This window comes from Sphaerodactylus townsendi, linkage group LG02 (assembly GCF_021028975.2).
Source record: "Sphaerodactylus townsendi isolate TG3544 linkage group LG02, MPM_Stown_v2.3, whole genome shotgun sequence".
NCBI classification, from domain to species: domain Eukaryota; kingdom Metazoa; phylum Chordata; class Lepidosauria; order Squamata; family Sphaerodactylidae; genus Sphaerodactylus; species Sphaerodactylus townsendi.
Window position 1 is genome coordinate 166,187,453 of NC_059426.1, and position 15,311 is coordinate 166,202,763.

The following is a 15,311-nucleotide window of genomic DNA, read 5'->3' on the forward strand; positions in this document are numbered from 1 at the left end:
CACAAACTGGGATGGGCGGGTAGGCGGGCACGCATCACCTTATATAAATACAAATATAAACAAATAAAAATAAATAAAATCCCCCCCCTGTTGTGACCTTGGGCTTCATCTTCTGAGCCTACGCTGCCCCACAGGGTGGTAAGTGGGGATCAAATGGAGGTAGGAGAGAACCAAGCATAAGCTCCTTGACGCCAGATAGATTGAAATCAAGGAAGAGATGGTCTTATAAACTGGCCATGCATGCTAATGTGAGCTTTTCAGTGGGAGGTCAGGTTTAAAACATCACGGATAGTTGCTGAGGTTCACAGTTATGTGATCAAGATGCTCTAATATGTGTCATGATCAGCCCATGGTTGGTCCTGCCATGTCTCCTGTCTCTGGCCCGAAATGTGAGATCCTTTCTCTCCTCATCCCCCCTCCCTCTTCATTCCTGTGGTTGTATTTTCTCACTCTTTGTGCTGTGCTTCCTAAGCATTGCCTTATCAGCGCATTAGGCACCTGCTGTTGTAGTTCTGTCAGTAATGTAAAATGTAGGTTGTTTTGACCTCGGCGGAGACGGCATCGTCTCTGGACCGTGAGACTGGTGGGGTGCCAGCCAGAGGTGGGATCCAGCAGGTTCTCACAGGTTCCCGAGAGTAGGTTACTAATTATTTGTGTGTGCCGAGAGGGGGTTACTAATTGGTGATTGTGCCACGTGATTTTTGCCTTAGTTACGCCCCTCCTCTCAGCAGTAGCGCGCAGAACTTGAAGCAATCTAGCAGGAGGTACACCGGCATGCGTGGCAGCCTGCACCTGTGTGCATTCGTTTCCTGCCCAAGGACCGGTGCAGCGGCTGTGTCCTTGCCACAGCCCCGCCCAGGAATGCCCCACCCCTGGAATGCCCAGCCACGCCCCCGTCATGCCCCGCCCAGCCCCATTGGCGCTATGCCACAGTTTAAATCCCACCACTATGGGAACCTGTTACTAAAATTTTTGGATCCCACCACTGGTGCCAGCCCCCCTTGGGAACTGGTAGTCAGGGTTGGTGTTATGTGGCATGGCGTATCACGGAGGGCGCCTTACAGTTTATGATTAGTTCTGGCAATAGAAATCTAAATGCTTATTCCTTATTCATAATTAAGAAATCATCTAAACACGGAGTCTCATTGTTGAACCCAGTCCGGGGGCATGACAATATATTAGCTATGTTTTCAATCAGACTCCCAGGTTCTTGATTTCAGGGGAGAATTAACACGCCCGACTTCTTCAGTTTATTAATCTATATATTTTTTAAAATGTACTTTATTGTTTAAAAGGTTAAAAAGGAGACAAAAAGAGGTTACATACAAAATTATCTGAGTCAAACATCGACAGATAGAGAGAGATTAACAAATCAAATTAAAACATGGCAGTAAGAGCATAGAAGATAGTTTAGAAGAGGAAAAAAACCAAACAAGTCCAAAAACACAAAAATAGAGAAATATTCCATTACATTGATAACTTCCCTAATATCAAAATAATAAGAAGAAAAAAGAAAGAGGAAGGTGTATATATTTATACCCCACTGTCCTCCCCAATGGGGATCCAACGCAACTTACAAGATCTTCTTCCGTTTTATCCTCACCACAACCCTGTGAGGTAGATTAGTCTGAGAGTCTGAGACTGGCCCAAAGTTACCCAGCGAGCTTCCATGGCAGAGTTGGGATTTGAACCTGGGTCTCCCAGGTCTTAGTCTGATGCTCTAACCACTATACCATACTGGCTGCTTCGGTGCAGTTCTAAACTGAGGATCAGATGGATGCAGCTTATACATCAGATCCTTTCGGGTATGTAGATTTGCCAACCTCCAGGGGGTGGATGGAGACTTCCTGGGGTGATAACTGACCTCCAGGCAACATAGATAAGTTCACCTGGAGAAAGTGGCCATTTTGGAAGGTGGACCATGAAAATTATTAATTTATTTATTGTTATTAACTGCTGTTGTGTTTTAATGGGTTCAGTTTTATGCTGTATTAAATTGCTGTTGGAAACAGCCATGTTGTGAGCCGCCTCGAGCCCTTCAGGGATGAGGCGGCCTATAAATTTAATAAATAAATAAATAAATAAATAATATCCCATCAAAGCCCCTCCCCAAATCCCACCCTTCTCAAGCTCCACCCCCAAAATCTCCAAGTATTTCCCAAGCCAGCGTTGGGAACCCTAGCCATATGCAGAGGCGTATCAGGGTGAAATGGAACCTGGAGACAACTCCTTCTCAAGGCGCCCACCCCACGCCCCTACCCCCACGCTCAGGGGCGTGGCCCCACCCCAAGCCATGGCCACCACCTTTTGAGCTGGTCTGCAGGGAGGTGGGAGGTGGGTGGGGCTTAGTGGCATGTGATCATGCCCAGTGCCCCCCCATGTGACCAACAAAATGTGTGCCTGGGGTTGTCCCTATAGGCCATACGCATCTGGCTATATGGCAGAGAATTCCAGCTGGGTATAGAAGAAGATCAGTAGCAGTGGCTCGCTTTCCCGAGTTTTGCAATGTTTCCAAAAACAGCCTTTCCAGCGAGGCAGAGAAAAGGGCCTTTGATGTATGGTCTGCATATCATTTGACGGTTAACAATCACTCCTCTGAATCTTGGTCCAAGGAAAACGTCTCTCCACGAGGAAATGAGTCAGGAAATTTGAGATTGCATTATAAGCGTTGCACGGGAATATACATGACATTGCCGAAAACAGAGCAAAAACTAATGAAGACTCCTCGGAAGGCAGGCGCTATCGACGAGTTGGTATTATTTATTAATAAGCCAGAACCTGTTTTGCTCGGTGCGTCAGGCAATTGGTAGCTCAGCATCTTTCTCTATTGCATATAATTTCTACTTTCGCAGCCATAAATACTTCAAAACCATAATAAAAAGATCAGATATTTATTTTTAAAAAACACTAATGTCTAACAGAGCCTGCCACTATCCAAAATCCTGATATCTGAAACTCCTTTTTATCTAGCAGCTTTAGTCTGTTGCCGCAAAAAGAAATGGGAGTTTTGTGTAACAGGAAAATGAACAAAAATGTATTCCCATGCAAGCTTTGACAGACAAGACAGAGTCTATCCCTTCAGTTGTCAAAGCCTATGCTGGGATACGGTTTTGTTCATCTTGAAGGTACCACAACAGTCCTGCTTACCCATGTGTACCTCATGCTTCCCCCAATATAACTAGATATTTTGTGCCTGTGCAAATTTAAAAAATGCTCCTTCACCCCTGCCTCTTTTTTGGTTCTGCCTCCCAGCAGTGGTGGAGCTACAAGGGGGAAAGGGGGGGGTGCACCATGCACAGGGTGCATGCCTGGGGGCCTTGAAAATTCAGCCCTCAAATCCACACTGCTCCAGCATTTTACACTGCAGCCCTGATACCAAGAAAAAGCCCCCTTCCTCAGATTCTGTGATTTGGTCCCGAAGCAGTTTACATCATACAACCCTGTGAGCAGTGGTGGGATCGAAACATTTTAGTAACAGGTTCCCATGGTGGTGGGATTCAAACTGTAGCGTAGTGCCAATGGGGATGGGCGGGGCACGATGGGGGCGTGGCCGGGCATTCTGGGGCGGGGCATTCCTGGGCGGGGCTGTGGCAAGGACGCAGCCGCTGCGCCGGTCCTTGGGCAGGAAACGAATGCACGCAGGCGCAGGCTGCCATGCATGCCGGTGCACCTCCTGCTAGACTGCTTCAAGTTCTGCTACTGCTGAGAGGAGGGGCATAGCTAAGGCAAAAATCACGTGGCAAAATCACCAGTTAGTAACCACCTTTCGGCGCACACAAATTATTAGTAACCTACTCTCGGGAACCTGTGAGAACCTGCTGGATCCCACCTCTGCCTGTGAGGTAGGTTAGGCTGAGAACATTTCTTGTGGTGAACACATTTTGCCTTCTTTTCCGCTTTTCTGGGTCTTTTGAGGGACTTCTGATTGGCCGTTGTGAGAAACAGGATGCTGGATTAGGTGGACCTTTGGGCTGATGCAGCAGGGCCCTTCGAAGCTCATAAAACAAGGGAAGCTGTTTTGACAGAGTCTAATTTTAGCGTTGCCCCCTTCTTTAAAGAAAAACCTGCTGAGCTTGGCACGAATAATTCGTCTCAATGGGGCTGAGTAAAAATCAGTAGTGTGTAAAACCTTTCCCCCTCCTCCTCCTCACTTATATTAAGAGCTGCAAGACAACAGATCTCAGCATCATTCGGTGATGAAAACACAAGCACAGGGCCCCATGATTTACTGGAAGTTGCCGGCAGCCCTAATCCATTATTTATAGCCCAGGGTTTTATGGCCGGGTTTGAAGCGGCAGAAAAAAACTGCAGAGGTTACAGAAGAAGCACAAACACAGTTCATCCAGAACAAACATGTGTACCAGTAAGGAAAACAGAGACCAAGAGAAGATCTGGGCAAAGACGTTCCCCGGGCATGTTTGGAACAGCATTTATTTCTCTCTTCCCAATGAAAGACGAAACAATCGGAAAGTTAAATGGGTTCCTGGACGCTGTAAGCTAGCCCCAGCTTATTCTGGAAAACTCAGCTGTTTGTTATGGCCGGAGTGGCTGACATGTAGATGTGATTGTTTATGTTTCTGGACAAATATGGTATTAGAATCTTCCATATCCGCCTCAGCATCGCGGGGAAGGAGAAAAAGAAAAGGAAGATTTTTATTGACGAGATATCGGACGCGGCTTTGAGAGGCCTCTCGGGGTCTCAGCATCCATGAATGTTGTTGATACAGGGGAGAAAGGGGAAGGCGCCATTTTCACCGGAAATGCCTTTTCTAGACAAGAAGGTATTCCATGCAGGTGGCAGAAAAGCAAAAATGGACACAGAGGAAGGACCTCTGTAAAAATGGACACAGAGGAAGAAGAAGAAGAAGAAGAAGAGTTTGGATTTATATCCCCCCTTTCTCTCCTGCAGGAGACTCAAAGGGGTTGACAATCTCCTTGCCCTTCCCCCCTCACAACAAACACCCTGTGAGGTAGGTGGGGCTGAGAGAGCTCCAAAGAACCATGACTAGCCCAAGGTCACCCAGCTGGCATGTGTGGGAGAGTACAGGCTAATCTGAATTCCCCAGATAAGCCTCCACAGCTCAGGCGGCAGAGCTGGGAATCAAACGCGGTTCCTCCAGATTAGATACACGAGCTCTTAACCTCCTACGCCACTGCTGCTGAAGGTGGCAGAAAAGCAAAAATGTACACAGAGGAAGGACCTCTGTAAAAATGGACACAGAGGAAGACCTCTGGCCATGCTGGCAGGGGGCTGATGGGAATGGTAGTCCACGAACATCTGGAGAGCCGCAGGTTGCAGAATATCTTGGAAGTGAAGTAGGATCGGGGCTGGCTAGTATTTGGATAGTAGACCACCAAAGAAAGTTCAGGGTTGCTGTGCAGAGGTCGGCAATGGCAAACCACCTCCGAACATCTCTTGCCTTGAAAACCCAGTGGGATTGCCATAAATCAGCTTGTGACTTAATGGCAAACAAAAGAAAAATCACACATGCAAGTCTATGAACGTGGGAATCGGCAATAGTTCTTGAGCAACTCTGTACAATGCAGAACTTAGCTCCCCAGCACTGTCCTCTTCATCAAATGAGTCATAAAAGGCTCTACCAGAATCGATCCTGTGATACATACTCTTTTTCAATGCTATTGTTGAGTGAGATCATGAGAATAATAATCTTTTTTTTTTTTTAAAAAAGCAACCCCCACAAACAGTCATAAGTGCTGAGGGAAGCTGGCTTAGCACAGAGGTCGAATCCCCACTACTGTCTTAGCCAGGTTTCAGAATACAAACGACCTCAAACCTGGTTAGTTTGTGTTCTGAAACCTGGCTAAGACGGTAGTGGGGATTCGACCAGTGACTCACTATGTGAATTGAGAGGCCCTGTGTTCAAATTTTTCTGTGACAGGAACTCTCTGAGAACTATCATCTCTTTGCCTCAGCCTCCTCCAACCCCAGTGTTTTATTTATTTATTATTTTATTAAATGTATATGTGTGTATACCAACCAGAGCCTAGCTTTGGTTGGGGAGGGCACATTACAAATTCAATACATTTTCTTAAAAAAATCTTGCCATTCCCAACTGGAGTGGAACTCAGAGAGGTGTACAAACAAGTTAAAAACATCAAATAATAGGTTCCCATAAAACTAGTACTAAGATCTAAACTTAAAAACCCAGTGGTTGGTAGACAATCAACAATATACTCCACACTATACTGTGGTATATTATTATTATTGTAGATTTCACAGCTGCCAGATCTTTAGCTGGTTGTTGGCCTTCATTACAATTCGAGCCTCACCCAGAGGCCTAGGAAGTTGTAATGTATCGGCGTAGCATTCGTGCGGATCCCAGCAGGGCTGCCTTCTGAATTTGACAGATGTTAATTTTGTCAATTCGAAGATGTTTTAAGGGCTGCCCTAGTGTTTTTGGGATATTTATTATTATTATTATTATTATTATTATTATTATTATTATTATTATTATTATTTACGTTTGTATACCGCACTCCCCCAAGTTTGTATACCACCTTATAGTGGTTAAGAGTGTTTGACCAGAACACTGTGACCCACATTTAAATCCTGAACTAGGACACTGAGACCTGGGTAAGTTGGTCTCAATGTCCTAGACCAGTGATGGCGAACCTTTTCGAGACCGAGTGCCCAAGTTGCAACCCAAAACCCACTTATTTATCACAAAGTGCCAACACGGCCATTTAACCTGAATACTGAGGTTTTCGTTTAGAAAAAACAGTTGGCTCTGAGACGTGCGTTACTCGGGAGTAAGCTTGGTGGTAGTCGGTGGCTTTGCTTTGAAGCAACCGTGCAACTCTTCCAACGGGTGAATCACAACCCTAGGAGGGTTTACTCAGAAGCAAGCCCCATTGCCAGCAACCGAGCTTACTGCCAGGTAAAGGATCGCGCTTTAGTTCTTTGCATGAAAATCAGTGGGGTTTAGCAGCACTTAACAGGGTTACCTACACTGCTTCCCCAAAACTAGGTCTTAGGTTTAATGCTAATAATTGAGCCCAGCGGTCCAGGCTAGCCTAAATGGGGGGGGAGGGACTCTGTTTGCACGTGCCCACAGAGAGGGCTCTGAGTGCCACCTCTGGCACCCGTGCCATAGGTTCGCCACCACTGTCCTAGACTTTGGCTAGTTGGTCCTTCTTAGTCCAGGTGGTCTTTTGATTGTAAGGCTAGACATGGTGGAGGAATTAATCACGAGCTTTTAGGGGGAGTGCTCTGGCTGAGCGGAAGAGCCTCCGCTTGGCTCTTCCAGTTTCAATCCCTGGCATATCGTGTTAAAAGGATCTAGCAGTAGATGATATGGAAGACCTGATGCTGAAACCCTGGAAAGCGACTGCCAGTCAGAGTAGACAATACTGACAAGGCAGTAGGTGACGAGAAAGACTCTGCCTGTGACCCTGGGGGGGGGGGCAGCTGCCAATCTGAGTAGACAATCCTGACCTTGATGGACTGAGGGCTTGATATGACCATTGACAAGGAAGTGAGTGATGGGAAATACCCGATGTGGAGACCCTGGAGAGCGACTGCCAGTCAGAGTAGACAATACCGACTCTGCAGCGACGGTCTGATTGAGAAGAAAGAAGCTTCGTATATCTTGGAGGAATGACAGGATGAACATATGATGGATACCATCTAGCCAAGCCCCTGATTTCCTTGTCCCAACAGACCACATCTCTTTTCACTTAGCATATAAGTGAGGCCGGTTTTATCCGTGCCAAACAATATCCGCTAATGTCGGAGCACATCTGCTCTCCTCCTATAAACATCGCCTGCGCTTCGGCAAAGAAGCCAAGATCATCTGTCTAATCTCCTTTCTACTGGTGTAAGAATTCTCAAGTGCTCTGAACCGTTTAATGTTGTGCCCTGACAAATGGGCAGCAAGAAACCTTCTCTGTTGCTCACATGGTGTATAAGTGAAGAAGGTGAAGAAGAAGAGGAAGAGGAGGAAGAGTTTGGATTGATATCCCACCTTTCTCTCCTGTAAGAAGGCTCTCCTAGAAGAAGAAGAAGAAGAAGAAGAAGAAGAAGAAGAAGAAGAAGAAGAAGAAGAAGAAGAAGAAGAAGAAGAGGAGGAGGAGGAGGAGGAGGAGGAGGGCGAGGTTTGGATACATATCTTGCCTTTTTCTCTGGCAGGAGTCTCAAGGGGCTAACAATCTCCTTGCCTTCCCCTCATAAACCCTGTGGTAGGTGGGGCTGAGAGAGCTCCGAAAAGCTGTGACTAGCCCAAGGTCACCCAGCTGGCGTGTGTGGGAGTGCACAGGCTAATCTGAATTCCCCAGATAAGCCTCCACAGCTGAGGCGGCAGAGCGGGGAATCAAACTCAGTTCCTCCAGATTAGAATGCACCTGCTCTTAACCACTACGCCACTGCTGCTCCTTATAAGGAGGTGGCTTACAAACTCCTTTCCTTTTCTTTCCCCACAACAGACACCTTGTGAGGTAGGTGGGGCGGAGAGATTTCTGAGAGAACTGTGACTAGCCCAAGGTCACCCCTCAGGCTTCACGTGGAGCAGCAGGGGAACAAATATTTTCTTGCTTGGAGCTGGTTGATGAAGAAGTAAAACCTCTGCAGAGAACATGGAGCCATCTTGTGGACAGACCTTATTACTGCATGCCTGTATCTCACACAAAAACACGGTTTTTTTCATACTGTGAATCAGCCTGTTGGTCTGTATGCTGTCTACTCTGGCTGGCAGTAGCTCCCCTGCATCTGAATTGGCCAATCACATCTTCTGTTAGACCAGAACCTTTCCATAGCTAGGCCAAGGACTGAATCGGGGACTTTCTGCATGAAACACTGATACTGTGCTAGCCCCTTCCCCCTGAAGGACTGGACTATGTGAGGAGTCCTTCTCTTCACCTGTCCTTTCTTCTGTACATACAACAGACATTGCTAGGAGTACTTATTCTTCTTCTAATTAATTTTTAATTAAAATCCATACAAACTTCACAGTACATAGCAGAGTATCCTTATCAACAATCCAAATCTATTCTACTTCTACAACTCCATTACGAAAAAAGCAATTTTATTTATTACATAAAATCCTTCCTTCCACTATCATCTTCTAAATTCAACCATCCATTATGGAAAGAAAGAAAGAAAAGTACTAAGGGGGCATCCTCCCCGCCAATTGGTGCTGTTACTCAGAGGTGGGATCCAGCAGGTTCTGACCAGTTCCCGAGAGTGGGTTACTAATTATTTGTGTGTGCTGAGAGGGGGTTACTAATTGGGTCCGCTTTTCCATCTCCGTGCCCTCGCCTCCCCGAGAGGCATCCTGCCTTTGAACGTGAAAGTTCCATATAGCAATTGCGACTAATAATGTCACTCCCTGAACTGGGTTAATCCCTTTCAGGTACTGCAATTCATGGATTCTCAGCCTTTCGTACCTTTTATCTCACCAGTCTCTATCAAAGAACCTGTGTGTTTCACCATTGCTGTGTTCAGATTTGCGATTTGGGGCATTTTCTATACTGTGATGATGATTTAGAAATGACCTGGTGATAAAAAAAGTTGGGAGTCATGGTGGGGTGGCTGCCCATGGGGGGGGGGGGGCATCCAACTCAGGTTTTGCCCAGGGCTGAGCCTAGGTACGCCTCTGTCCCCTTTGCTGAGGGGGGCTGGCGAGGGAACCTGTTACTAAAATTTTTGGATCCCACCACTGCTATTACTGCCCCCCACTGGCCCACTGCCCCCACCGGCTGTTACTGCCCCACCCCACCCCTCACTTGTTGGGTGACCCACCCTCCTGTCCCAGCCCAAGGGCCAATCTTTCAAGTTCTCTTCCAAGCAGTTGCTACCCTTTGTCCCCCCATTCTGGGTCAGCTGCCTGTGGGGTGAAGAGCTTCCTTGCGCCTTCCCTGCTCCACGTGGCTTTTAGGAAACACTGCATCATACCCTTCTGCATCACTAACAGGCACACCTTCCAAGGTCCCAAGCAGGCGTCCTTTGATGGGTCAGGTCCTAAAATTCTGGTGCCAAAGAAAGACTCCTCGGGATGGAGGAAGGTGCTGCTATTAATGAAGAGTTTGCACACATCCCATGTTGCCAACCCAGAGAAGTGTCCCCCCCCCCAAAATCCCACGGTTCCCCAGAACACAACCTGAAAACTGCTACTTCAGACAAAAGTCCCAACCCCGACACAAACACAGACGCTCCTGCCACATCCCAAGAAATCCTTGAGGCATTTTCTTTCCCAAACTTGGAAGTTTATTAAATATAAGCAAGTTTATTGCACTCAGGTAGCATCTGTATGTACAAAGCTGGAGAGGGTGAAGTTGTCAAATTATTAGTCCGTTCAGAACCAGTTTATGGCTGTTGTTATAAGAGTGATCTTCAAAATATTTTCAGTAAGCCTCGTGCTGGAATGCCCACTTCTCTCTTGGGCTGGTACGGACTGTAGGGTTGTAGAGAAGCTGGACATTTGGCAGATGGCAGTGGAGGGGTGACAGGCTGCAGCTGCGCACTTTCACACATCTAGAAATACAGGATCTTTGCCCTCTTTTGCATATGGACACTTGACAAGAGGAGGAAGAGTTGAAAGCCCACCGCTGCTATCTGTACAGTGAGTTCGGCCGCTTGTGCAGACTCCCACGGCTCAATTCCCACAGCTTCTATCTTTCCAATTTCCATATATTTACTTTGTTTAATCCATAGGGCGCAATTCTCCTCCTTCACCACTATCCCTCTCGGCCTAGTTGTTAGCGTTCCATTCATATGTTCCCTTTGCATGTACTAGCAGGTAGGCAATACCGTTCTCCAAGGGTGGTCAAGGCTGAAGGATAGGATTTTCATGCCAACCTAATCCTCAAATTTACACGCCTAAGGCTGTATTCAGACATCTCAATAAATTGTGGTTTAAAGGTATTCAGACATCTCAATAAACTGTGGTTTGAGCATTCCACCATATCTGTAAGCTGTTGGCTGCTAGGATTCTTTGGCTAGATTTCAAACTAGGGTTTGTCGCTGGTTTTGCAATCATAGTTTGGACATCCTATTTACCTGAAAGGCAGACTAAGGGTTTCCCCCTAGGAGTGCTGTCCAGAAGAACAGGGATATTCTTAAATTTGCATACATATTACAATAATCATTTTTTAGTGTTCGTCTTACCCACACGGTCATTGTCTTCTCGGGTAAATAGGGTAGTTGTGATTTGCTATAATACATGAACTCACAAATCTGTTTGTAGAGCAGCTCCATTCTCTGTAAGATTGTCCTCTGCACTGGGACATAGAAAGGAGGCAAGAACCTACCAGTTATACACAAACTGGAATTTGTTACTTACATCTGGCAGAGTAACTAGAACATACCACAGTTCACCATCATATCTGAATGCAGCCCAAACCTAATCCACTCTGTTGGTAGGTAATCTCAGGAAATTTACAGTAAGGTTCTTCCGCGACCACCAAACCATCTCAAAAATTGACTCTTTGGCCCCTTCCGCACATGCAAAATAATGCGTTTTCAAACCACTTTCACAACTGTTTGCAAGTGGATTTTGCCATTCCGCACAGCTTCAAAGAGCACTGAAAGCAGTTTGAAAGTGCATTATTCTGCACGTGCGGAACGAGCCTTTGTTTCCACAGGTTTAAGCTGTTCTGTAAAACCAGTTTTGAAATGAAACACTGCTTTGATATTCATCCCAGTGTCATACTGTATAAATTATTAGCCCCGTGAATAACGTTACTAATCCCGGCATCTGAATACTTATAAAATTACCTCTGTAAGTTCAACATAGTATTTTAACACAACTTAAATAAAATGTACAGAATATGGCAGCTATGTACACATCCACCCAATATCCCATTGTTACTATAAAACAAATTCATGGGGAGAACTGTTATTAAGGTAGAATACTGTGGGTTACCATTATCAAATCCAAAACAGTCTAATTCCAACAATTCTGTGTAGCCTCCCTTGAGTCCAAGGAGAAAGGGGAAAAATATTGATATCCAGAGATGTTAGAGACAAAAGATTTGACAGAAACAGAGAACTACCTCTCACACAGTGGAACGCCAGTGTTTAGACTGTGGCTTGGTGAATGTATAGATCTGGCTAGCTGACCTAGAACTGAGTGGGCAAACCAAATGATACTTCTTCAAAATGTAGTTGGGAGGGAAATAGTATTTTGGAACGGGTTACAAATCCACTGAAAAATAAAAAAATCACACACATACGGCCCAAAACAATTTATTTGACACAAGGGGGGCATTCAAATATGTGACTGCGGTATAGCCCTTTCTACCATTTTCAGGGAACTCTGCTAATTCATTTCCCCCTCATTCTGCAGATCCAGACTGCAGAAGTGGGGAAATGATGTTCTTTTTTGGGGGTGGTGGTGGTGTAGGGGTGCCATTTTTGAATGCCCTCCCATAAATAATTCCGAGCAACAGAAACATTTGTAGGTAGAGTGTGTGCGCATGTGATATCCTGGGGGATTTCCCACCTTCTACTGTAGTGTGTGGTCTCGGCTTACCAATTCTGGATTGGGAAATATTTGAAGATTTTGTGCGTGGGATGTGTGTGTGTGTTGAGCCTGGGGAGGGTGCCACACAATCCACCTTCCAAAGCAGTCCTTTTCTCCAAGGGAGCTCATCTCTGCTACTTGGGGAGCACCTGAAACCCCAGGAGACCTCCAGCCACCATCTGGAGGTTGGCAACTAAGAGCCGGAACGCAGTGGCGTCTGTGATGTTGCCAAACCCGTACGTGGGCGCAGGGTTGGAGTGTGACATCTTTGCAGGGGCGAGACTATCTTAATCAGACAGCCTGGCACATGCATTTCTCATAGCACGGTCGGGCCTAGGCCCAAAAGCTTTTCATGGGGTCGTGAATGGTTCATCTGGCTGTCAGTGCCCATTTACGAGACCGGAAAAGGAAGTTCTTTCAAACAGAAGCTGATGGTCGTGAGGTGAACACAGAACAATCTGTAGCCATGTTTAGATATCTGAAGGTGTCATGGAAGATGCTATCGCTACAGTAAAGGGAAGTCACATATGACTGCGAAAAGCATCTTTGCCTTTTGATCTCCTGAAGGGAGGACAGGAAGCCATACAAAGGTGCCAGGATGAAACGTCAAAGGCCTAAGTTACCTCGTGGCCTGAACAGAGTTTTCCTGAGAAGGGGAAAACAAAGGGTTTTGGATTCCATCTTGAGACGTGGTCAGAGAAGCATCTCTGGGCCATGGGTTCCCGGAATGGGGACAAAGAAAAAAAAGGAATGTAACCAGCTGAGCAACCTCAGTGCATTTAAGTTTTATTTCTTTGATTTCTGTTTTTCAATAAAAAATCGTTGAGACCTGAGCTGGTTGGAGTTATTGGAGAAAAGAATCCAGGTTTTACTGAAACAAGCGTGGCTCTCCCAGGCTTGCTTTCATGATAGAAGGGATGTCATACTGGGGAGGGAGCAAGCTTGTTTTCTGCTGCTCCAGAGACTGGGACCAGGAGTAATCGGTTCAAGGTGAAGGAAAAGAGATCCCACTTAAACATCAGGAAAAACTTCTTAACAATAAGGGATGCTAGACAGTGGAATGAACTACCTCGGAGGGTGGTGGAGCCTCCTGCTTTGCAGGTTTTTAAAGAGAGGCTGGATGGCCATCTGACAGGAGTGCTTTGATTGTGTGTTCCTGCATGGCAGGGGGTTGGGCTTGAGGGCCCTTGGGGTCTCTTCCAACTCTGATTCTGCTATTTTTCTAGTATAGAACCATTTGATGTGGGAGGCCCCATTCCTGGAGCCTCATCCCTTGACTTTAGGAGGAGGCTGACTTTAGGAGGAGGCTCTTCTGACCAAGAAGAGACCATTCCAGTATGCAGAAGGCCCAGAACCTGCACGGCCTTGAGGAGAGAATTTTTGATTAAGGCACGTATCAAAGACTCTTCCCCACTCCCTTCTGCAATTCCTTCCACCTGGACGTCGATCTGCTAAATATTCAAAGACCAAATCCGGGCTCTGCCTGCTTTCGACGTGCACCTTTGGAACACCTCTGGATTGCGATGCCACCGAAAATACTTCTTTGGAGTTTAATTTTTCTGCCGGGTACCGCCACCTGCAGAAGAAGCCAGAAGTCAGTTTTCTGGTGCTGCTGGGGAGAAAACAAACGGTTGAACCCAGGAGTTTTGGGAAGGCAATTGGCAAGGCTGGGCATTAACAGGGCAAGAGCGTTTATATGTGAAAGAAAACTGGAGTTACTTTCTAATCAGGATCTCTCTCTTCTCACAAGAAGAAGTACACACGTGACCCAAGCACCAGGGAGACTCACGTGTGCCCCAACTCAATACCAACTAAAATTGATGTTGGAATACAACCTCTGAGTTGGATCCGGCTTGCCTTTTCTCTTGGCTTAGCTCATCCCATCTGGCTTGTGTATATGTGGGTCCCATGATCGCAAGAACAGCCTTTTTGAAGCCTCAAGGGGGATTCCTCCTTCCTGTTTCACCGGCACCGAAAGTGGTTGGGTCGAAACCTCTGTCTTTTCCCCCTGCAGTGGCTAGAAGACTATGGGCACTTTCGCACATGCAGAATAATGCAATTTCAATCCATTTTCAGTGCACTTCTAACAACTGTTTGCGAGTGGATTTTTCTACTTCTCACAGTAAAATCCAGCTGCAAAGTGCATTAAAACGCCATATGGTTTATACGGAACGCTGTAATTTTATGTAATTTTATATATTTAATGATGTTACTGATTTTAAATGTTATTGTTATTGCTACATTGTTTATAATATCTGCTGTTCACCGCCCAGAGCCCCTAGGGGATGGGGCGGTTTATAAATGCAATAATAAATAAATAAATAAATAAATAAATAAATAAAAGTGCATTGAAAGTGCATTATTCTGCATGTGTGGAAATGCCCTTTGGCTAAAAGAATACGGTTTCTATAAGCAGAAGCGTACCAGGGGTAAATGGCGCCCAGAGACAAATTGTCTCCAGGACGCCCCCCCAGGCTCTGCCCCCACTACCCTAGCTCCACCCCCTGATGCCCCAGGCGCCACCCCCACTGCCCTCGATCCCGCCCATGTCAACATGGACATGGGCAAGGTCTAGGGTGCCCCCCCAGACTCTCCCTGCCAGCTGGGCTCCCAACCGGCAGCCTGCAGTCTCTTCTGACCTCCCCTCCGGGAAGGCCAGAAGAGACTGCACGTCCATTATGGAGACCTTCTTTTTTATAACTAAGGCTGGGGGTGGGGCTTGGGGAGCATGAAGTCCCACCCCTTCCTTAAGGGAGTATTCAGAGCAAGACTCAAAAAGTCTTTGATGTCATATAATCTATTTACAAGTATATGTACAGAAATTCAAAAGCA

The 15,311-nt window shown here is 46.2% G+C and overlaps 2 protein-coding genes across 2 annotated transcripts in view; one reads left to right on the forward strand and one right to left on the reverse strand.

The window, feature by feature from the left end:
• The window catches only part of LOC125426389 (inverted formin-2-like), a 54,531-nt gene that overhangs the window by 2,076 nt on the left and 37,144 nt on the right, over positions 1 to 15,311 (reverse strand). The window contains exon 16 of the mRNA XM_048484646.1: positions 12,629 to 12,745. Coding sequence (XP_048340603.1) covers positions 12,629 to 12,745 — 117 coding nt within the window. The remainder of the gene's footprint in view (positions 1 to 12,628; positions 12,746 to 15,311) is intronic.
• The window catches only part of LOC125426390 (inverted formin-2-like), a 100,915-nt gene that overhangs the window by 1,786 nt on the left and 83,818 nt on the right, over positions 1 to 15,311 (forward strand). The gene's annotated exons all lie outside the window — the stretch shown is intronic.